This window comes from Biomphalaria glabrata, chromosome 11, assembly GCF_947242115.1.
Source record: "Biomphalaria glabrata chromosome 11, xgBioGlab47.1, whole genome shotgun sequence".
NCBI classification, from domain to species: domain Eukaryota; kingdom Metazoa; phylum Mollusca; class Gastropoda; family Planorbidae; genus Biomphalaria; species Biomphalaria glabrata.
The window spans coordinates 20921029-20946632 of NC_074721.1; the positions used below are offsets into that span (position 1 = coordinate 20921029).

General features: G+C 36.3%; 1 protein-coding gene across 2 annotated transcripts in view; it reads left to right on the forward strand.

Annotated features, from left to right (window-relative positions):
* LOC106074349 (von Willebrand factor D and EGF domain-containing protein-like) overlaps positions 1-25604 on the forward strand; it is a 55080-nt gene that overhangs the window by 22694 nt on the left and 6782 nt on the right. Inside the window, exons 4-8 of one of the 2 annotated variants that reach the window (XM_056004638.1) lie at positions 15477-15626; positions 18843-19327; positions 23969-24046; positions 24630-24693; positions 25198-25365. In XM_056004638.1, coding sequence (XP_055860613.1) covers positions 15477-15626; positions 18843-19327; positions 23969-24046; positions 24630-24693; positions 25198-25365 — 945 coding nt within the window. The remainder of the gene's footprint in view (positions 1-15476; positions 15627-18842; positions 19328-23968; positions 24047-24629; positions 24694-25197; positions 25366-25604) is intronic. The other variant, XM_056004639.1, reaches the window with a different exon arrangement.

Consider the following 25604-nt stretch of genomic DNA (forward strand, 5'->3'; position numbering starts at 1 on the left):
TGCCCTCCCATTCTGCTACAAAAGCATAGGCGAAAACACACACGCACATTTTATTTCTGACTCGTTGAGGTTTTTACAAACTTTTGGCTGTGAATTAAAACAAAATGAAATGAAAATGATCTTATAAAAACCTATAGCTACGTTATCAAATCAAAATGAGGAAATATCTACAGCTCAGTGTCTAACTTTAAAAGACGGGAAATATCTACAGCTCAGTGTCTAACTTTAAAAGAAGGGAAATATCTACAGCTCAGTGTCTAACTTTAAAAGACGGGAAATATCTACAGCTCAGTGTCTAACTTTAAAAGACGGGAAATATCTACAGCTCAGTGTCTAACTTTAAAAGACGGGAAATATCTACAGCTCAGTGTCTAACTTTAAAAGAAGGGAAATATCTACAGCTCAGTGTCTAACTTTAAAAGAAGGGAAATATCTACAGCTCAGTGTCTAACTTTAAAAGAATGGAAATATCTACAGCTCAGTGTCTGAATTTAAAAGAAGGAAATATCTACAGCTCAGTGTCTAACTTTAAAAGACGGGAAATATCTACAGCTCAGTGTCTAACTTTAAAAGAAGGAAATATCTACAGCTCAGTGTCTAACTTTAAAAGAAGGAAATATCTACAGCTCAGTGTCTAACTTTAAAAGAAGGAAATATCTACAGCTCAATGTCTAACTTTAAAAGAAGGGAAATATCTACAGCTCAGTGTCTAACTTTAAAAGAAGGGAAATATCTACAGCTCAGTGTCTGAATTTAAAAGACGGGAAATATCTACAGCTCAGTGTCTAACTTTAAAAGAAGGGAAATATCTACAGCTCAGTGTCTAAATTTAAAAGAAGGAAATATCTACAGCTCAGTGTCTAACTTTAAAAGAAGGAAATATCTACAGCTCAATGTCTAACTTTAAAAGAAGGGAAATATCTACAGCTCAGTGTCTAACTTTAAAAGACGGGAAATATCTACAGCTCAGTGTCTAACTTTAAAAGACGGGAAATATCTACAGCTCAGTGTCTAACTTTAAAAGAAGGGAAATATCTACAGCTCAGTGTCTAAATTTAAAAGACGGGAAATATCTACAGCTCAGTGTCTAACTTTAAAAGAAGGGAAATATCTACAGCTCAGTGTCTAACTTTAAAAGACGGGAAATATCTACAGCTCAGTGTCTAACTTTAAAAGAAGGGAAATATCTACAGCTCAGTGTCTAACTTTAAAAGACGGGAAATATCTACAGCTCAGTGTCTAACTTTAAATGTTGAAATTAGTTTCTCATTTCTTTCTGCATTAAAAAAAGGCACCTTCACCTTCACCTTAGTCTAATGAACCGTTGGTGAACCACACAAGATCTGTTGACCGTCTTTCTCCATTCCTATTTTTTGCCTTGGATGGAATTCTTATATTAAAAAAAAATGTCACATCTTATTAAATGAGCTCTCTCAGAATTGTATATAATGTACAGCTAGATGCTTTTATTGAGTTGGGGGCGGGGGGGGGGATAAATGTGGCGGCAATCACGTGAAAATATCTTTCATTCCTTCATGTTTCTTTCACGGTAAGTGAGCTTCCGTCAAAGAAATAGTGTTATGGTCTTTGGCTTTCTAAGTTCGCTTCAAAGTTTGCAGTGCCAGTAAGTTTAAAAAAAAAAAAAAGTACATAACTATCTCTCATTGCGAGAAACTATCTTCCTTTCCTGAATGGCACGAAACAAATATGTCCTCATAAATGTCTTTGAGGCAACGGCCGTTTGATAGGTGGCTTGATAAAGATAGCTCTCAGGAAAAGTCTGCGGGATTGCTAGGATTATCTTCCCATGTCTGCCAGATCAACTTGATGAGATTTTAAGCTTGCCTCGGTGGCAACCATTGAAAAGAAACTCACAGAGTTGGAACAACGGAACATTGATTAAAAATGATAAGATTGTTAGGACGTACAATACTGAGTGGTCCTCAAACAGAAGATAATAAACCTTTTTTTGTTTTCTGTCTATAAATAGTTATATTATTGCCTCTTTAGTCCTCTTTTAATGTATAATTCTTTCAGAACAAAGATTCCTATGTTCGCTATCTAGATGAGTGCTGTAGTAGGTCTACACTCTCTAACTTGTACAAACATTTCCATTGTTTTGTTAGTGCTTTTGTACACATGCATGATACGTTCTCTGTGTCTGTTCAGTGATTCATAGTTTTTAGTGATACATATTTATAGACTAAATTACATCAGACATTGCTTTGAATTTTTTTTTTTTTAATTGTATATAGGCCTATTGTTTTTGCAGTAGTCCTACTATTTTTTTGTTTTATTTTTAGCGGCCCCCGAAAGGGGAAAAGACGCTATTAGTTTTGTGTGGAATGTCTGTCTCGTAAACTATAAAAAATATTGAGAATCCGACATCATGATATTTTAGACCATTCAAAGTTCTGATGCAACGGCTCCTTTTTTCTTTTCTGAAAGTGAACAATTTAATTTTTAAAATCAACTATGCAAGCAGTTTTATTTTCATAAAAATACACCATTTTACAACTATTCACTATTAATAGTAACAAACACAAGAGACTATTTGGTAAGGGAGATTACTATTTACCATATTTTTAACAGTTTTATGCATACTGTTTTAGAATTTTTGACAAAAAAAAATTTTTTTTTTAGAAATGTATTCCTAAATTATGTAAGCTCTGTTATACTAACTATTACATTTACACACAAAAATATGTTTACTTTTTTTCAAAGAGAAAAAATCTATTTGATATGCATATATGTGGAACATATTTTAAAACAACAATTAATAAGTAGTTTTTCATGTTATCGCGTGGAGTACAACGCTCAACCACTCACACAAGAGACGCTAAACTAAGAATTTGTAAAATATTTTTTTTTTAAGAAATGTTTTTTTTTTTTATGAGACATTCAATAAGAGATTGACCCTATACAAAACAATTAGATCAACATGATAATCATTATATGAAATCAGTTAGGCCAGGTTCATATACAACTTCACTATCATTTTCACCTATCCCTTAGTCAGCTGGACCGTTCGGGCACTACAGAAGATCTGTCAAAAATCTTTCTCTATTCTTCTCTGCCATTTGCCTTTGATAGAATTTCATTCTGATATTCTTTCTGAATATATTGAAACCTGCCTTTTTACCTGCCTTTTTACCTGCCTAGGTGGACTACTTTGGGGGCCGATTTTTGAGCTTGTCTTTGTAACCTTGTATATATGTTTTTGTAGTTGGTCTTATTTTTAAAATTTTATGTTGTTTTTGTAATTACAAAGCTTATATACGTCTCTCTGTCTGGTCAAATCGTTTGCACAATATTTCTCCCAAACCCATTCTCGAATCAAGTTGAAGATTTGCACAAATATCCATTGGCATAGACATGTCATATATCATTACAAACAAAAAAAAAATAAACAATTGAATTATTAATGATTAATTTTTTTTTCTAGTTTACAAAACTTTGCAGATTTTATATGTTCTCCTTCGTGTCATTGAAATGTTTCCAGTTTTGATTTTCAACTTATCTCGTGACCGTCTCATGTAGTGTAGCATTGGAACCTTTGACATTCTTCAAGTTTCTAAGCTGTAGGATGTAGTTTCTAAGCTGTAGGTTGTAGGTTGTAGTTTCTAAGCTGTAGGCTGTAGTTTCTAAGCTGTAGGTTGTAGGCTGTAGTTTCTAAGCTGTAGTTTCTAAGCTGTAGGTTGTAGGCTGTAGTTTCTAAGCTGTAGGTTGTAGGCTGTATTTTCTAAGCTGTAGGTTGTAGGCTGTAGTTTCTAAGCTGTAGGTTGTAGGCTGTAGTTTCTAAGCTGTAGGTTGTAGGCTGTAGTTTCTAAGCTGTAGGTTGTAGGCTGTAGTTTCTAAGCTGTAGGCTGTAGTTTCTAAGCTGTAGATTGTAGGTTGTAGTTTCTTAGCTGTAGGTTGTAGGCTGTAGTTTTTACGCTGTAGGTTGTATGCTGTAGTTTCTAAGCTGTAGGTTGTAGACTGTAGTTTCTACGCTGTAGGTTGTAGGCTGTAGTTTTTACGCTGTAGGTTGTAGACTGTAGTTTCTAAGCTGTAGGTTGTAGGCTGTAGTTTCTAAGCTGTAGGTTGTAGGCTGTCGTTTCTACGCTGTATGTTGTAGGCTGTAGTTTTTACGCTGTAGGTTGTAGACTGTAGTTTCTAAGCTGTAGGTTGTAGGCTGTAGTTTCTACACTGTAGGTTGTAGGCTGTAGTTTTTACGCTGTAGGTTGTAGACTGTAGTTTCTAAGCTGTATGTTGTAGACTGTAGTTTCTAAGCTGTAGGTTGTAGGCTGTAGTTTCTAAGCTGTAGGTTGTAGGCTGTAGTTTCTAAGCTGTAGGTTGTAGGCTGTAGTTTTTACGCTGTAGGCTGCTTCAATGTTAAAAACGCTAAGTACGTCTAGAAACAAAAATATTTTAGTCATACAACAAAAGTGAGTCGTTTTCAAGACCAAAAAAATAATTCTTATAACAAAAGATGTATGTTTTCTAGTTTATATTTCTTTAACTTTAAGCCCATGAAATAATGTCTTTTTTTTAAGAAAAAAAATCATTACAATTTTGCTTCACAAGTTTTTATCAGATCTTTTTTTTTTCTTCTCTTGTTTCTATCCATCTAGTAAAGAATAAAAGATATTTTTAAAAAAAAAACGTAACCTATTCAACAGTCAATCTTAAGGTTTGATTCTCTTTCGTCAGAAGGATACAATAAAAAAAAAAACTAAATAAATGGAGATTCCGGAGAATATTTCTACAAATGTTATAGCGTTTCTTGATCACATCTTATGAGTATTCTTTCAATTATACAAGTGTATGGATATGTAAAGATGTTGTCCTTTAGAGCGCAATAAGACAGTAAAACAATTGTACAGACTGACTCAATAATTCTAGGATGACTTCTAGTAGAGTCACACTTTAGTGACATGTTTTTCTTGCCAGACGGATTGATGACAGTGCTCGAACTGGGGACCATGTTAACGCCAGCCCCGAGCGCATATCACTCTACCAGACAGATTTGGCAGATAAATAGATTGTCTATTAGTGAATGTTTCATCCATGTTGTGTATAGACATAAATGTATTTTAGAGAATGTTTCACACCTGTAGTGAATCCATTATCTATAAAACCGGGTGGCCTTGAGTAATTTTTTAAAAGTAGTATTTGAGAGTCCCTGGTATAAATAAAATGCTAATAACACACTGAAGATATGCTAAAGACCCAGACGTACAGTTAGTTACAGAGGCCAAAGATTGTATTAATGATAGTTTTATGAGCTTGGAGTCTGTTGTGGAAAGTTCGAGATGGTCTACTGGATGCTCAAGGGGAAATAATTGGCCAGTAAACGGAGAAGTTCCACACACAAAGGGGAGACTATAAAGGTTTCTTTGTAGATGTTTCTTCACCCATGAAGCGGCAATGATGTCAGCGTGACATTAGCGTTAGAACATCTCTGGTCTAGTGAATTTGGGAGAGGGGGGAGGGGGACTCTGTCCAGCAAGAAGGGAAACAACTGAAACTCGAATGTTTTGCCTGATTTTGTAATGTCGTCAATATGGACGCTTGATGATTATTTTTAATTTATCATTACCCCTAAATATTTTGAGTTTTTAGTCTGTGTTACTGGTTTACCAGGAATAGAAATAGTAATGCTTTTTTTATACTCTTAATAACTGACAGTTTTCATCTAATTCTCTTTGAACAAGCTCAGTATCTATTTTATTATATTAGTTTTTATTGTTCTACATATGCAATCGTCTACAAATAATCTGACTTTTGTTTCTGAACTAAAGTACTAATTTATTCATTAATGTAAATTAGAAACAGTAGTGGGCCTAAGACTGTTCCTTGAGGTACACCTGAGTTTACTATAATTAGTGTTGATTTAGAGCCATCTAGTATTACAGTTTGTTCTCTTCCTATTAGAAACTCCTGAATCCATTGATGTAATGAACCATTAATGCCAAAGTATTTTAGTTTCTTAAGCAGGCTATGGTGGTGAACTTTGTCGACTTCCTTAGAAAAGTCTAATAAAATTGCATCTATTTCCTCACTATTATCAATTAATCCTTTTAGTTGAGTTTCTCATAACCTATATTTTTCTAAAGCTATGAGGACATTGTGTGTATCTAAATGATTTATGATGTTGCTACATATTATGTGTTGATTATTATTGATGTTGATTTGGAACCATTTATTATTTATTACACTTTGTTCTCTCCCTATCAGGATATACCAAATCCATTGATGCAAAGAACCAGCAAAACCAAAGTATTTTAATTTTTTAAGCAAGCTATGGTGGTGAACTTTGTCAAATGCCTTAGAAAAATTATCAGTTAATCCTATTAGTTGAGTTTCACATGATCTATATTTCCTATAGCCATGTTGGTATGGATTGAGGACATTATGTTTATCTAAGTGATTAACCGTGTACATGTGATGCTGGTCTGTACTTTCTACTTTTTTTTAAACAGGGAGGTGACATTAGCTTCTTTCCTGTCTGTCTGTACCCTACCCTGAGAGTGATGCTTGAAAAAGTATTTTGAATACTGGTGTTAGCTTGTAGCTTAGTTCTTTGAGCAGTCTAGGTCCAGAGCTTTATTTGGTTTTATAAAAGCTAATAGTTTTTGGTGGGGGTGCATTAGTTCATGTGATAAAGGTGGGGTGCAGTAGTTCATGTGATAAAGGTGGGGGTGCAGAAGTTCATGTGATAAAGGTGGGGGTTAAGTAGTTCATGTGATAAAGGTGGGGGTGCAGTAGTTCATGTGATAAAGGTGGGGGTGAAGTAGTTCATATGATAAAGGTGGGGGTTAAGTAGTTCATGTGATAAAGGTGGGGGTGCATTAGTTCATGTGATAAAGGTGGGGTGCAGTAGTTCATGTGATAAAGGTGGGGGTGCAGTAGTTCATGTGATAAAGGTGGGGGTGCAGTACTTCATAGGATAAAGGTGGGGGTGCAGTAGTTCATGTGATAAAGGTGGGGTGCAGTAGTTCATGTGATAAAGGTGGGGTGCAGTAGTCCATGTGATAAAGGTGGGGGTGCAGTAGTTCATGTGATAAAGGTGGGGGTGCAGTAGTTCATGTGATAAAGGTGGGTTGCAGTAGTTCATGTGATAAAGGTGGGTTGCAGTAGTTCATTTGATAAAGGTGGGGGTGCAGTAGTTCATGTGATAAAGGTGGGGGTGCAGTAGTTCATGTGATAAAGGTGGGGGTGCAGTAGTTCATGTGATAAAGGTGGGGGTGCATTAGTTGATGTGATAAAGGTGGGGGTGCATTAGTTCATGTGATAAAGGTGGGGGTGCAGTACTTCATGTGATAAAGGTGGGGGTGCATTAGTTCATGTGATAAAGGTGGGGGTGCAGTAGTTCATGTGATAAAGGTGGGGGTGCAGTACTTCATGTGATAAAGGTGGGGGTGCATTAGTTCATGTGATAAAGGTGGGGGTGCAGTAGTTCATGTGATAAAAGTGGGGGTGCAGTACTTCATGTGATAAAGGTGGGGGTGCATTAGTTCATGTGATAAAGGTGGGGGTGCATTAGTTCATGTGATAAAGGTGGGGGGGGGGTTGCATTAGTTCATGTGATAAAGGTGGGGGTGCATTAGTTCATGTGATAAAGGTGGGGGTGCAGTAGTTCATGTGATAAAAGTGGGGGTGCAGTAGTTCATGTGATAAAGGTGGGGTGCAGTAGTTCATGTGATAAAGGTGGGGGTGCATTAGTTCATGTGATAAAGGTGGGGGTGCATTAGTTCATGTGATAAAGGTGGGGTGCAGTAGTTCATGTAATAAAGGTGGGGGTGCAGAAGTTCATGTGATAAAGGTGGGGGTTAAGTAGTTCATGTGATAAAGGTGGGGTGCAGTAGTTCATGTAATAAAGGTGGGGGTGCAGAAGTTCATGTGATAAAGGTGGGGGTGCAGAAGTTCATGTGATAAAGGTGGGGGTGCAGTAGTTCATGTAATAAAGGTGGGGGTGCAGAAGTTCATGTGATAAAGGTGGGGGTGCAGTAGTTCATGTGATAAAGGTGGGGGTGCAGTAGTTCATATGATAAAGGTGGGGGTTAAGTAGTTCATGTGATAAAGGTGGGGTGCAGTAGTTCATGTGATAAAGGTGGGGGTGCAGTAGTTCATGTGATAAAGGTATGGGTGCAGTAGTTCATGTGATAAAGGTGGGGGTGCAGTAGTTCATGTGATAAAGGTGGGGGTGCAGTAGTTCATGTGATAAAGGTGGGGTGCAGTAGTTCATGTGATAAAGGTGGGGGTGCAGTAGTTCATGTGATAAAAGTGGGGTTTAAGTAGTTCATGTGATAAAGGTGGGGGTGCAGTAGTTCATGTGATAAAGGTGGGGGTGCATTAGTTCATGTGATAAAGGTGGGGGTTAAGTAGTTCATGTGATAAAGGTGGGGGTTAAGTAGTTCATGTGATAAAGGTGGGGTGCAGTAGTTCATGTTGGTAAATTGTCTGCCTGGGATCGAGCTAAATCTTTGTTGACATATTTATTTATTTTCTGTCTTTCTTTCAGTATCTGTGTATCCAGAGAGAAATGAACGAAATGAAATAAATACAACCGCTCTTGTTCATTCATTCTGGCATTAACCATTTGTTTTATACTTTCCAAAAAAAAAGACAACTTGGATTACTAAATTAATCTATGCAACAATACAATTAACAAGTGTTATTAATTCTATCTTGTCAAATTCAAAAACCGGAAATAAAATATCGAAACCGGAAGTCGTTGGAGAATGTTACTTTGTAGTTTGTTTCCCTGACATGCGCAGTTAATGTGATTCTTCCTACTCCGATGTTCTTCGTGCGGTTGAAGTTATTGGGTCATTTCGTGCGTAACTCCTGCCATACAAGAGGTCAACAGCGGCTGTTGCGCTGGTCACTCGCTTAATTGTTTGGCCTGAAAGCTGATCTCGGTTGAAAGTGAACATTTGCAGAAGCGGAGAAAGGACAATAGATGACGGACGTTCGGTGACTTTGATTGACTGGACCAAGATGAATCACTTTCATCCACTTGACAAAACAGAATCAATTTGCTGTTTAGATCATTTTATTTTGTAATTATATTTAGCTGAAAGGAAATATTTGTGTAAATTTGTTAACATTTTAAAAGCTGATTGGCTTAGAGTCAGGAAGCTCACGGTTGAAGAATTATGGGAATACAATGAATGGATTGTGAGAAAAGCAAAAAGGAAAAAAAAAACAATAACAAATTAAAGAATTTGCATAACTGTTAAATTTTAAAGTAAACTTCATTTAATAAGTTAGTATATTATCCAGAATTGTTTTAGAGAGAGTAATCAGTATTCAAAGATTTATCAACACTTGAGACTTGTCGACTTGATGTGAATCCAAGGATCTCCATTGCATCTTGTAGCTTCTAATGTTCTTTAGTTTTATTATACCTGAAATAGCTGACAACATCGTTATCAGAACGAGATCGGACAATAAATAGACAGACTTTTGACAACACAACCTACCTGGTACTCTAACACTAAGTCAAAACAAACAAACATTTTGTCTAGAGAAAGTACCGAATATAAACGTTCTGTATTACAAAAATGACAACAAAACAACAACAACCACTTTTATACATTTATAGTTCCAATGTTACCATTTTAATTTTTGCTTGACATTATGAAACAAATAATAATAATAACAATGGAGTGTGGAGAAATTGAGAATTTCAAATTGGCAATCCCTTCAAATCTTGTTCCCCTTTCAATATATGACCAAACAAAGAAAGCACTGGGCCTACTTCATCTTCCTGTTGGTGTCACCGTGCTCATTGAAGCCACATCGTTCAAGGAATTTGAAAAACAACAAAAAAAAAAAGTCTTTCTGAATTTCCCATTAAATGTTCTTCATGTTGTTGTTGTACCCTCCTCTCTCTCCCCCTCTCCTTGGTGTTGATGTTCAAAAGTCACTGAAGGAAGGAGTACAATTTCAGTGATGACATTGCATATCGCTTCTGGAATGTTCCTGAAAACTTTTTTTTTCTGTCTTCACTCATCAACTCGTTCACTTCTGAAATATTTTGACCAATGAAAACCTTAGTCAACGAATTAGCAAAAAACGATGGGCGAGGTGGGGAGGGGAAAACAGCTGAAAGAAACACACACACACTCACTCATACGCACACAAAATAGGATGTTACGTGTGGGCGAGCTGGCGCATGCGCCAAGACTAAACATCGTCTGCTTCCAGAGAATGTTTTCAAAGCAATTGAGCTACTTTAGAAGTGTCTAAATAACCTCTACATTCACGGGAGCTTTAATGACCTGAAGAAGACTTTACAATGCGGTCAGCTGAGGGGTTGAATGGCTGATCACAGTACTTTTGTTTCCGTGTGGAGGATGAGGTCTTTGAGAGGAGGAGAACCCCCCCCCCCCCCCACACACAGTTGTTTAGTCATAGGAGAATATCCTATTGGAAAAGAGAACTCAATGTTTTAGGTCAATGAACTTTATACATTACATTTTGAGCTAGACGACAAGAGGTTCAAATCTTTCATTGCAAAGAGATTTGTGTGTGTGTGTGTGTATGTTTAGTAGGTAGCTAGGTAGCTAGTGTGCTAACCTTTTGAAAACAGTTTCTGTTGAGATTAAGTTTCCAGACGGAGACTAACGAAGCAGATTGATAAACTTATTGATTCACTACATTTATGTTGTTCATTTTGTACAAAATATTCTCAGTGTCAGAAATGCTTAAATCAGACAAAAAGAACAGCAATTAGCATAGGTATACGTAAAATTGCGAGGCTCCTTCAGGCTCGAGAACCTTGTGGCTGCAAACTTTACACAACCCTACCTAAATCTGGGCCTTAGTGCAGGAAAATCTAGTTAAGTACAGTTCTAGTCTAGTACAGTTCTAGTCTAGTACAGTTCTAGTCTAGTACAGTTCTAGTCTAGTACAGTGATATTTTGTAGACTCTTTAAACGTTAAAGTGCTTTCTTCTTTTAAAGTTTTAATAACATATTAAAAGATTGGTATTGTCATAAAAGTTTATAATTATGCATATGAGAAGCATAACCCTAACTTCTATATTTACTTACGTATAAATAGCCAAAAAAAGTCCTCTTTAAAAAAATACTAGTAGTAGATCTAGATTTTTTTTTGTTTCAAACGTTGGTCAAATGCCCCACCCCTCTAAACCTTTAATTCTGTTATTGGAGGAAAAAAAGTGTACATGACACCCCCATTGTTGGCGCTTGTCGTAGTCTAAGTTTTCAGAGACTATTCACAGCGTCTCCGTAAACTGTACACTGCTATTGACACCCTCACGGAACACAGAAATCTAGAGCTCAGTGTTTTCACACACATCTCAGACTCTCAGCCAAAACAATGTTTAGATTCGTCTTCAGTGTTGGAGATTTGTTTGTCTTAGAATCTTTTTTTGTCTCTTCCTTCATCTCGTCTGCTTCCCTTGTCATGATCGTCTGCTGACATTTTGATTTTCTGAACCCCCCCCCCCCCCCCCGGTCTCCCATCCTTTTCTTTTTTGAACCTTTTCTTTCCGGTCTCCCACTGTTCGTAAGTCAAATGTCATTTGATACAAATTGCTTTGATCCAACGCGTATAATTTGATGTAAACATACATTTTATTGACATTTAGCAAACGCTGTGAAAGTGAAAGGTGATACTGAAGGGAGGGGATTTTTTTTTAACATATTTTTTTTTACTTGCTAAATTATTCTTCAACTTTTAAATTTACTTTTGTACTTCAAATGTTTCCAAATCCAAAGTAATGATTGTAGAAGATCTTAAAAGTAAAACGGATCTGAACTCGTTTAGTTTCATGAATCTCTCTAGAGTCATAGGACATATGAATAGAGTTTGTATTACTGACCAAAATAATCTAGAGCTGGATACAAATTTAGTAATATGTATTATTTTCAGCTATTACTAACTATCCAGTTACCGATGGATCACTTTAGTTTAATTGACAAGAATCGAAATAATCTAGCGATATTTATTTTAAATTATTTTTAAATAACTGCTGCAAGTTGCACTTCTAATGTTGTCGTGGTTAAAATTGAAAGGTTCAGTCTAGTATCTATCCACAAACCGTTAAATCACGTGTTATATAACAGACCTTTGATTTATCCATAAAAAGATCATCTACTCAAATGCCTTATGTTAACCCACATAAAATTTTAATGAACTTCAAGTTATTCACATAACGCTAAACCATTTTTAGCGGCCCCCTAAAGGGTAAAGGCGTTATTAGTTTTGTATGGAATGTCTGTCCGTCCGTCCCGTTTAGATCTCGTAAACTAGAAAAGATAGTAAAATCCGACATCATAATATTTTAGACCATTCAAAGTTCTGATGCAAAGGCTACTTTTTTCTTTTCTGAAAGCGAAAAATCTAATCACTTATGCAAGCAGTTTGTTCATAAAAATACACCACTTTTACAACTATTCACTATTAATAGTATCAAACACGGGAGGCTCCTTAGTAGGGAAGATACAGACTCAACATATTTTTAACACATTTATGCAAACGGTTTTAAATTTTTTTTTTAAAATTTGTATTGCTAAGTTAAGTAAGTTCTGTTATAGTAAGCTCTACATTACGCAAAAATTTTTTTTACTTTTTTAAAGAGATAAAATCTATTTAGTATGCATATAAGTTGGACAGAATTTAAAACAACAATTAATAAGTAGTTTTTCATATTATCGCGTGAACTGCATCATTGTAATAGAACAATAGAACACTGAACTAAAGACATTTTTTAAATAAATTTTTTTTTTACGAAAATGTTTTTTTGTTGTCCCTTTACAAAACAATTAGAGAAATTATACATTCATTCTAAGACATTAGTTAGGCCAGGTTCACATCTAACTTCATATTCACTTTCACCTATCCTTAGGTCTGTGGACCTCTGGGGCACCACTTAATATCCGTCAACCTTCTTTGTCCATTCTTCTCTGTCATTTGTCTTTGATTCTGATGTTCTTTCTGAAAATATTGAAACCTTCCTTTTTATCTGGCTGGGTGGACCACCTTGTTATATCATTGTACTTACTTACCAACAGAATGCTGTATTAGACTATCCACACTGTATTAACTTTTCTTATGTTTATCTGGATATTATCTGGATATTTTCTATATTCACACTGGATATTACATTTCAATACAAAGTCTTCTTACTTAGAATGTTACCTGCACAATGTAAACCCACGTTGTCTTTTCAAAATTGCCAGTTGTCCTGCCCAACGTGGGTGGGAGCTTGCAATTGGGGAGAGGTACTGGAGTGTGAAGGACATGACCAGACGGTAGCCAAGACCACTCATTTGACATGTTCGCATGATTTAATATCAAAAGAAGCTAGTGAGTTATCCCCCTTTATTTTTGACATCTCTCAGAGACATTTTTCGGATGCTTTCCCCTGGTAAGCCGTACATCAATGAACTGGTTCAACCTGAACAGAAAGTAGCTTGGAGTGTGCTAGAGGTCCACAGCTAGATGCTACGCTCATCTCTTCTATCAAGTATGAATTTTAAATTTTGAGATGTCAGTGGAATATAGTTGAGTGTTACAAAGTAACTGCAAGCCCTGTATACATTCAATACATGTTTTATTCCCATATTTCCAATAATCCCAAAAGTGAGTCTTTGAGGCGTCAATAGTGACTCTTCAAAACCTTACATTATGCTCCTAGACCTTGAAATTATCAAAGCGTGAGCAAAGGCAGCCCTGTGGTATACGCTTTGGACTGTCGTGATGCTGGTCTCAAGTTCGAACCATGCCCGTCGTCATCTTTCCTACTGCAGGAGGTTTGGAGCTCCTCCGCAATCATCTTTCTTACTGAAGACACGTCTGAAACTCAACAGACATGTATTTGTCTCTTGTGGGAATATACTAGTTCTAAACTCAACACACATGTCATCTTTTCTTGTTTAAATGCTTAACTTAAAAAAAAATATTTTGATCTTGTGTTTATATTTTCATTGAACGCTTGTTTCATTGCACTCAATCAAATGTCAACATTGATTTGTTGGTTAGAAGAATGTCAGTGCTCAAAGTCACTCCATCTACATCAATAAGCAGACATTTCGCTACAATCGTTTAGGTTCTAGGACTACTATGTATAAAGAACATAAAAATTAGTGATTAGCGACATAACCGGTAACAGCCTCCACCTCCTGGTCAACTAAACTTATATTCACCGGATCAAATCGTTTCTGAGTTGCTAGTAGCAGAACACTGATAGACACCAAGGTTCAATGATTACTGTCTGTTCTAAACATTGACCAGCTGATTTACGATGATTACAAAGAAAGCTTTACAAAAAAAAAAAAAAACAGTCACCTCTCACTCATGGAATCTGACATACACGGAGTAGAAACCAGAGTACAGGCGGTTCGTTATAGGCCCACATGAAGACAAATAGTTCAGCAGTGTAAACATTTATTTCATTCTTATCCTGGCACAGATTGTTAACTTGGGCGATCAAATGTCTTGTGTACATATCATTTTTGGATCTCCGGGGTAACCCAGGGCGCTAGGCTAATGGCGCCGTTGATGGCTCCACTGCGATGCGCCGGCCCGCGAAGCGCCGTGGGAAGCCAGCGTATACGGGTATTATGTCCCCTTGAGCGAAACACCATCACGTCTGCCGTGTCCCGTTACTTCAGCGCGCTCACGGCCTGGTCTTTGACTACTGAAGTTGTTCCGACACAATCAAAGATGTTTGCCTAGTTCTTTTTTTTATTCACCTCCCTGGCAGTGACAGCTTCAAGTGGAACGAAGTACCTCAAAAGAAATAGTCTGTTTGGTGATTATTGTTAGTAAAAAAAAAACAACTACTAAAACAACAAAACAACAACAACAACAACATTGTCATTAGGAAACAAATAAGGGCGGGGGGGGGGGGGGGGAGGACATTAACAATTTCCCTGTACATTGTTTTTCTTGTTTCCATCTAATAGATTGTTGCTGTATTCTTGTTAGGCCTTGTTATTGGCGGTCGTTGACTTGTATCGCCTAACTGCTGGTAGACAATTAAATAACTAATTAAAAATAATTAAATAACTATATCGTTTGAACATCGGACCTTAACACCTAGCTTAATTGAGCACAATAGTACAAATACTCGCCTTAGTACAAATACTCACCTTAGTACAAATACTCGCCTTAGTACAAATACTCGCCACAAGAAACCTCCCAACTATCTTCTATACTGAGAATAACCCAGCGATAAATAAAACAACAGTGTCAATTTCCATTGACCAAATCTACGTTATTGAACAAGCTACACCCAAACATATTATTTATGATGGTGACTAGATTAATTTGTAACTGTGTGACTAGATTAATTTATGATGTGGTGACTAGATTAATTTATGACTGTGACTAGATTAATTTATGATGTGGTGACTAGATTAATATATGAAGATGTGACTAGAATAAGTTATGATGGTGTGACTAGATTAATTTATGATGGTGTAACTAGATTAATAAACTTACAATTATTGCAGGCTGGAATCACTGGACGCCATGGTCACCCTGTAATGCCGGATGCTCTGGTGGTCAACAGATCAGAAGACGGACATGCTCAAGAGCCAACATTAGTGATTGCATTGGTGTAGAGGCAGAAGTCAGAACATGTAACCTCTTCTCTTGTGAAGGTAAATATGTAGTGATGTAGAGGCAGAAGTCAGAACATGTAACCTCTTCTCTTGTGAAGGTAAATATGTAGTGATGTAGAGGCAGAAGTAAAAAAAAGGCTCTTCTCTTGTTCTCTAATTAAAATAATAGTAAGTAAATTGCTTCAGAGAAAGATCAAGATCTATCAATCACCAGTATTGCCGATTAATATGAACTTTGAAGTGTGTAAAAAAATGTTATTATGTAAGATTTCATGTTGCTGTTTTCGAAATGAAAGGGTTCTCTGTAATGTGCGTGTGTGTGTGCTTGAAAGTAAAAGTGGCCTTTTCTTTTGTAATTTTTGTGTGTATTTGTCAATACTCTTGACATTCTATACCAGTGATGCCCAAGATACGGCCCGCGGGCCAGATCCGGCCCGTGAAGTAGTTTCATCCGGCCCGCCAAAATGTCGGCACAAAGTGTAGAAAATCCCTACCCCTCCCAAAACAGAAAAAAAAGTTGAAAAAATGTATCTTTACCTACATTAGGGCCTACACTGGGGCCCTCACTTTTGTAGGATGGATTGGTACTATGATTTTAACGTTTGTGTGTTTATGAAATGTGACACTGAATGTAGAATCTGCCAGGAAAAGTGAACTGATCTTTACTTTTTTGTGGAACATGATAATAAGCCAAAAATAATAGACTGCATTATGAAACCAATATGGGGGCTTTCTTGATTTTAGCCACGAATAAAAGATTGTTAAACCATGATTAAACTACGCTTAGAGATTTAAGAATTTATGAGAATATTTACCAAAAAAATAAATAAAATAAAATGAGTTGGTTGTAAAACTAGCTACAATGTTAATCACATTTTAATTAGCGAGGTGAAACCATTTTCTGACATGTTAAAAAAAAAAAGATTCACTTCGACTATCCCATCATTGAATATAAGTACTTGTTCCACGGGTCACTACTAAGATAAGTTTCAGGTCCATTTCATTTCACTTATGTATCTATTCGTTCACGTGGCACGCGACATGAATGTCGAAAATTAAAATGGCCCGCAGGTCGAATAAGTTTGGGCCTCACTGTTCTATACTATTTAGTTTATTCGCTATATTATATTTTTCATTGGGTGTTCTCTCCTTTGAATGACTAAAAAAGAGAATGAATCGAGTGCAGCTCACTTACCAGCAGCTCACTTACCAGCAGCTCACTTACCAGCAGCTCACTTACCAGCAGCTCACTTACCAGCAGCTCACTTACCAGCAGCTCACTTACCACAAGTAACATATAAAATACAAAATTTAAAAAAAAAGTGCGATAGTGTGTCGTGCTATAAACTACAAGCAAATTCGATAAACCAAGTATAGCCTTGCGATTATAGATCTCTATTACCAAAATAAGCCGAGAGAGTTCACTTCGAGATGTAGCCATGGAACCAATGAAGTTCCTCTCATAAATAAAAAGCAATCGCCTTTAGTTCATGTTCCTAATGGTGCTAGATAAAGTGACGTCTTTAAATCACAAATGTACAAAAGTCTTCGCTCCACTGAAATGTAAAATTAAGAACCTTAAGATCTTCAGCAATTGACCAACAAGCATTCAAAGACAAAATGCTATTTAAATTGCCATATTGCCACGTTTTATACAATTTTATTTTATTTTTTTTGGAAAGGAAACTTCACTACCCTCCATCCTCAATACACGTAGCACTGAGTCCCACACTTTGACTCCGCTCTTCTACAATGTAACTGTCAATAGATGAAGTTCAAGGGAGTTTATAATTACTTTTTTTTTTAGATTAGAGAAGTTAATGGCTGCTCTAGTAATCATACACCGTTTCATGTGTTCAAGTTAATGTTCACATCATTAACACATGGGTTTCATTATCTACACTCGCCTCCCGCATCCAAAGAATGAAGCAAATGTATACACAAGCTTGTGCCACACAAAGCCCTTGAGAAGTGCACGAAATGTCCGCGTGCTAAGAGTTCAGTTGTATTTCACGTGCTCACGAGTTCTCGGCCATTTTAAAATGGCTATGGCATGAAACTTTGAAAAGTGGCTGAAAGTAATGATACCCAACGTTTTCCGACTTGCGTGCTATTGAAAAGTCCAAACTTCTTGTCACGGCCCGCTTCGCCTTTAAAAAAAATTGTTCAGTAACTTGAGTTCAATGTAACCTATGAGGCTTCATTATGCATCGTGGGCAGAAGTTTCTAGGGGCCGGATATGGCTCGCGGGCCGTGGATTGGGCATCACTAAAGACTACGTAGGGCCTGGAAACGTGAGTTGGGTGTAATTGATGTCGTAAACGCTACACAGTTTGATTGGATCAATGTCAGGACCGCATGCATTTTTATTTGTAATCATACGTAACGATTTTCCTCAGGAGTTTCATATGCATGATAAAAAGAATGCCCGCTGGTCACCTAAACGTTTGATGCTCTTCTCAGAGTCAAAGAAGTGGTGACTATAGATGATGAGGCCTACAGAAATTTGACATTGAACAAAAATTGTAATAACAACGTAACAGAGTTTCCCTCAGAATATACAACTAAAGTAGACAAACCATAAGGTTTTAGAGCAAACTTGAGGCGGCCTAGCCGTTCACTATCTCTAAATATCGCTTGTGTGAAACTTCATAGGCCTATAAACCGTAATGACTTATCATGCGAACATGCGCTGAAGTTTCAAAGGACATTTTTATGTTAAATACAATTTTAAATTCACTGAATTGATCCTCTCTTATTTATTGTTTATATACTAATACTTGCATTACCCACCGGCTACGCCCGTTGATTTTTTTTCCAGGCTATATGCCTCTCTATATACAATATTTGTTTTTCTGGAAGCTACTTGTAGAGACAGTAGAGTGATGGTGTTCGGGGGAACATTTCGGCAGTTATACAAGGATGAAGATTTCTCTGTTGGAAATTAGCCTACGTGAGCCTAACATAATGCTTAGAGCCTGAAGATTTTTTAAAATAGATTTCCCAGCGGATCTAGATCATTGTAGAATAATGTAGGTTTGGAGTGATTTCCATGGTTGAAACATTAACTGGCTAATCCAACTTACTTATCACTGATACCCTATGAATTTTTTTAAAGACAAAGATCTACTAAACATCACACATTGTTAGATACTCCATGGAGCTTTAGCATTTGATTTAGCAACGTTATGTTTTTGCAGCCTACTTTAGGCCTACTATCAAGGAGGAATTACATCATTTTTATTTCTGTTTCAGTGAGCCATGACCTTTTGACGCTCATGCGCGTGCGAGAATTGCCGATTGGAGTCACCAAAAGTTCAAATCAATCAGAAACGTACACAATCAGTAAACAGGCCAAACTCTCTCTCCCAATTTCTCAGATCTATCAGAAAACATTCCCTCCAACGTTTTCGTTACTAACCAAGGTCAAGGTGGGACACAGAAGAACAAGGAGTTACTTTTTCGTCATCAGCGATGTCCAGGGTAAGCAGCAGGTGGCGCTGTTCCTGGGGAAGAATATCAAATTTCAGTATTTGGGCAACAACTACGTGTTCAAAATGGACATCGCCGAGAATGTCTGGCACAGCATTGCTCTAAGTGTGGACGCCACTACTGTGACTCTGTACGCAGATTGTCATAACGTCATTAGAAAAAGGTTGCGAAGCAGAGAAGAATTTCTTGGTACGAATTTGATGATGTCAATTGGTCCATACTTTTCACAATATGGAGGACAATTTGAGGTTAGTGTATAGTCATGAAAGTATTTTTTTTATTTTCTATAATAATCAATGATTCATCGCACTCATACAATTAGTACTAAGCAGGGCCGCCGCTATCTATTGTGCAATGTGTGCATTGCACGCAGGCGGCCGACTTTAGGGGGCGGACAAATCATTATTCCAAGGTTACTTTAAAAAAAAATTAGTTAAATAAAAAAAAATTCTTAAATATTTTAAATAAATTCTAATTATTCTATTATCCTTTGAAAATATAAACGATATTCGTACATAAGAAATTATTGTGGAGCTAGAACTAAAAAAATAGAGCAGTGTAAGAGGGAATCCCACGGGTTTTTCCATAGGCACGTACTCAATTCTGGCCATGAATTTTCGCGGTTGTTGTAATATTTGTTTGAGTCAAATAGCCCGCACTATAAGTAGATCTATTACCGGTAATTAAAAAGTCAAAAAAAGGGGTGTTATGGAGTGTGTGTGTTTCATAGGCGGCGGTTAAGCGATTGATTGGTAGTTATGCAGTGACAACGAAAAAATTAGCATGCCTAGTGCAAATGTGAGACGATCTTAAAACATGAAAGAGTAAAGACTTTATTTTTGTTGTGAGCTAGCTTTTGTTTAAATATCAGTTTATGTCATTACTATTAGATCTATATTTCATCTCAAGTTAAATCTTCAATAATAACAGTTATATTGAGTTTTTGTTCACAAAAAAGTTTGTTCAAGTTTTCTTAAGTTTAGCTATTAACAAATATAAAATGCCTACAACGGTTCAGTTGTACTAGCTGTCTTGAGCTACAAGCCAACAACCATACAACAACGGGAAGGGGGGGGGGGCGGCGAAAAAATGGTCAGACCCCTCGCCGACTTGAGTGGAAACCTGCCGTATCTTCAGTTCTACTTTCAGGAAGAACTTTTTACAAGGCTTACAAATTATGTAAACAAGACGTTAATTTGGTTTCTATCATTTCTATACACTGTTAAATCTAAGAAGGCTAAATGAAAAATAAAACCTAAACGTGGTGACTAAGTTTCTTTTTTTTTTCACTACATTCTAAAAAAAAACAAAAAACTCACATACCTCTCTATTGGAGCCTACATCGCTCCCTGGGTTACAGCTTCTAAAAGGGGCTCGAACGAAAAATGTTGTTATCTAGGGAGTCGCCACCCGGAAATGCGAGAAACACTGCCTTACTATGTTTTATTTCAAGTCATTGTATAAAGTGACTTGTACTTTGGATTATTTACTTTGTATTAAACTCATGAAAAATATTCAGCGCTGAGTTGCTTCACGGATGAATTTGTAGGCACCTCTGAATTCGTGTATGTCAGATGATTGTGGATACAATGCACATCTCTCCAAAATACAATCGTGATAATAATAATGAAAGTTTACGAACGTTGAAAAAGTTCTGATGACTTTTGTATTTGAAGCTTTTATTTATTATTATACTTTAACTTACAATAACAAACACTTGAACATACCAACGTCCAGACAATGTTACACCGTGAGCAGTCAAAGTTATCGAAAAATTGTATATAGATCATGATCATTTAGGCTGTTCATTGTAATATACCCGCCGCAGCTCATCAATTATAATCGTCGCAAATACAGGAGCATAAGCGAGTAGTCATATAACGAGATCAGTTTTTAATGTTGATTACAAAGAACTAATAATTCAGATTTCTGTAGGCACGTATATTCAAAATTGTTCCTAGTGGATGGCTCATAGTTGTACTTGAGGGATACAACAGCTGTGCAAATATGCAAGGAATAATGGTGTGTTAATATTAGAAGATATTACGTCATTGTTTGTTGTTTATGTTTTATGCGAAAGCAGAGAATCGGACGGAAATAAAAGTTAGTTATATATGTCTACCTTGATCAAGACAGTCTCGTTATTATCATTATTAATTAGTAACGTCTACAGTAATTTATTATTAATCTGTGACTACAGAACATACAGAATTATAATTCCTTCAAGTATGAGAAATGAAATTCTCGACAAGTTGCACATAGGTCATTTTGGTCTTGAGAAAACCAGATCGAAGGCAAAACAGAGTGTGTTTTGGCCAGGATTGTCCACAGATATTTTTTCAACAATAATGAAATGCGCAACATGTGCAACGTTCAAAAGAAATAATGTGAAGGAAAAATTGCTACCTCATGCTGTACCAGACAGACCATGGAGAAAGGTTGCGACAGATTTGTTTGAATGGCGAAACAATGACTATTTGCTAGTTGTGGACTATTTCTCCAAATATCCTGAAATAAAACGACTGGAGAACAAAACAGCAGAATGTGTTATCAGGGCAATGAAAGGTATTTTTGCTAGACATGGCATACCAGAAGAAATAGTGACAATATGCCATTCAATAGCTATCAATATAGAGAGTTTGCTTCTGAATGGGGTTTCAAGATAACAACATCAAGTCCCAGATACCCTCAATCAAATGGACAAAGTGAGGTGTATGTTGGTATCGTAAAGCAGATATTCAACAAAGCATACAAAAGTGGGAAAGATCCATATCTCGCTATGCTCGAGTATAGAAATACTCCGATAAGCGGACTGCTTTATTCGCCATCACAACTACTGATGAGTAGAAGACTCAGGGACATCATTCCAACTGATCCCAAACTATTGAAACCATCGGTAGCTGAAAATGCAGAGACATTACTCAACGAACGACAGAGGAAAAGCAAAGTGAGGTACGATGCAAAAGCAAGGTTACCTAAAGACTACTCTGTCGGGGAGAAGGTGAGAGTTCGTCTAGGACAAACATGGCAGAAAGCAGTCGTCATTAAGAAACATTCATCACCCAGATCTTACATCATAAAGACAAATGATGGGAAAACATACAGACGAAATCAACGGTTTTTAAACAAGAGCTACGAAGAAGACATCTCTGGGTACTATGACACCGACGAAGACAATGAACAGCAAACTGTTAGAACAAAAGAAACAGACAATTATAAACCGACATCTAGAGAACTTGCTGTGCCGGTCAAGACAACCAGAAGTGGTCGAGTTGTCAAAATTCCTTGTAAATATAAGTATTAAGAACTTTAAAAGGAAGGATGTGATGATGACTTCAAAAGGAAGGATGTGTTAATATTAGAAGATATTACGTCATTGTTTGTTGTTTATGTTTTATGCGAAAGCAAAGAATCGGACGGAAATAAAAGTTAGTTATATATGTCTACCTTGATCAAGACAGTCTCGTTATTATCATTATTAAATAGTAACGTCTACAGTAATTTATTATTAATCTGTGACTACAGAACAAATGGAATGGTCTACAAAAAATGGATTTAAATCAAAGGCCACTTTTGGAACAGCGTCCAACTCAGTCTTAATGGAATTATTTTTAGAGAAACAAAAAAAAAAAGGGGGGGGGGCGGCATTTTTAATTTCGCACGCAGGCGGCCACAACCCTCGCGGCGGCCCTGGTAATAAGTATATTAGACTATCACTTCAGACATTTTTAGCAAGCACTAAGGTGACTTGTAGTCAGGGCCGGTCTTAGGCGACTGCAACCAATGCGGCCGCAGTGGGCCCTCCAATTTCATAGGCCCCTTGCTAATTCTAGGTGTAAATTATTAAACAAAACACATTATAACTTATAATAGGGTTTTCGCTATTTTCCAGGAGCTTTGAGGTGTCATTCAATATGGAAAACACCGATCCTACGATATTTGATTATAAATACATGTTTAATTTATCTAAAATTAGTGAACTCAATTAGGCTACTACAAAGTTTTTGTCAATTCACTCTGTCTGTCCGGTAAAAAGTTTGAACACATTATTTCTCCCACACCCATTCTCGTAACAAGTTGAAACTTTGCACAATTATTCATTAGCAAAAACAAGACACTGACCAATTAAAAAAATCAAGAAATTATTCGATTAATTACTGGTATTTTAATTATTTGTTTGATACCAACTAGCAAAATTAATCCTTCAGTATTCACAGATATGGCTAAATATGTGGGGTTTGTCCCCTTAGATAATAATACACATTATTTCTCCCACCCTTTCCTAAATCAAGTTTAAACTTTAAACTATCATTTATTGTACTTAACAAAACATGAATCAATTTAAAAATTAACCAATCAGTCAATTAATTATTGGTAATTAATAATTTTGTTTGATATTGAAAAAGTGAAATAACTTCACGGTCAGAGGGGAGCCACATACAAAGGGGCGACAAAAGATTCAAAGACTAATACAATTTTCTGGACCTTTTTCAATTTTTAATTTTTTTTTCACATAGATCTAATTAATTATTTATTTACATGATCTCTTACAAAGTACTATTATGCTAATTTTAATTCTACTAGAGACTTCCAACAAGACTTTTCGTTATAGATTATTGAGAGTTTTAATATGAGTTTATCCATTCCTTCCCAATTTGGGTGTGTCACTCTTCTACCCAGAAGGGGATGATCCCTTAGAATGGCAGTACAGTGCAACAAGCTAAATGAACACTATTCTTTGGTAAACACACAACTACCTGTGTAGGTTACTAAATGTTTGTTTATAAAGGTCAGAGAATTTAACATCAATAATTTTTTGCGTATATGTCAGTAATTGTTAGTAACATGCTAAAATAAAAGTTACAGACATTTTGATTTTAAATGTATAGGGTGAGGTTGAACAGCTGGTCCTAAGCTCAGACTCAGAAGTGGCCAAGTCCCAGTGTGGTTTGATTTTACTTGATCAGGTTAGTATTTAAAGTACATTATCTGGCCTTTGTTAAAGTTACATTAAAAAAAAGTAACTTTCATGTGACAAGAAATAAAATTAAATGGTCAATGAGAATAAGTAAATGCCATGCAGCCATCTTCATTTTCCAGATGTCATGTCATGTCAAACAATCCAAATAATGTCTTCTCAATGACATTACAAGTTAAACTAACATCTGAACCAAAACTCATCCCCTTCCAGTTCTTCTGTCAACTGCTTAGGTCTCTTCATTCTTTCACCTTCACCTATCCTTTAGTCTGTTAAACTGTTGGGGCAACACACATCATCTACTGACCATTGTACTCCATTCCTCTCTCTGGCTTTTGCTTTAAATAGAATCTTTCCCAGTGACAGGCCTGTTCATTCTTAAGTGTTGTCTTCCTATTGTCTGATTCAACTTTTTTCATGTATTGTTCCATGAAGGAATGTCTTGTGACATGGCCATAATAATTCTTTACTTTTGTTGATAAATTAGATAATCTTGTTTGGACTGTACTATGTGATTATTGTGACATTGTCATTCTAGTTTGCCATCTAAATGTTTTTTCTTTATTTCCAAGAATGCTGTCAACAATTTTTATGAAATGAAAACACCTTTTCAATATACAACCGCAAAACCAATAGGTAAATATTTCTATACTTTTGCTGTTAATATTGTTTTTATTTTAAATAGAGTAAAATTTAGATTATTCAGAAATATTCTGTCAACAAATATAAGTAGAAAAAAAAAACTTTTCATAAAAATTTTCTGTAAGGGGAGATAACAAAAAGTTAACTACAACTCTCAAACGTTTTGAGTGCTATACATCTGACAAGCCATAGACACATTAAGACAGACAGAAAAAATGTATGTAACGCTATACTTAAATGTGAATGCTTGTTGGATATTGCAATATTCACTCTATACTATTATCAGTCTCAGTAAATGGATAGTCATTGAAATAAAAAACAAAAACAAATAAAAGAACATCTTTCCACACTCCAATTCTATTCTAATATTATCACCTAATTCTGTGAAGTAAGACATTGATTTTGTTTTGTCATAAGTCCACAAATATATAGAGTAGTTGTGACAAACAAACTACTACCTCGACTTGCAGTTACGAGTTACGCCCCTTTGGCTTGCAGTGTATGGATCTCAATGGTCAGCCTGGTCCGCCTGTAGTGCCACCTGTGGACAGGGAATGCAGACAAGGGCACTGTTCTGTCAGGCCAACATTGTCAGTGGTGATAGCTGTGTGCCTGTATCTCCACTACCAACGCAGACCAGGATCTGTTACTTTGGAAGTTGCCAAGGTTCTGACAATGAATATTATTTCTTTCATTTCTATCATTAAGAAAATAATCATAAATATTTTTTTCACCCAGTTATTAAGTTGCATGTTTATTGAATGTAGCAAACTCATTCATTTACATATTAATCAGGCTTAGTGATTTATTCTATTTTTGACTGATTCAGTTCTCACCTCCTCTCTTGGAGAGTGAAAGAGGAAGGGGAAATTGAAACAAAAACCATGGACACCTCTCCATGAGAG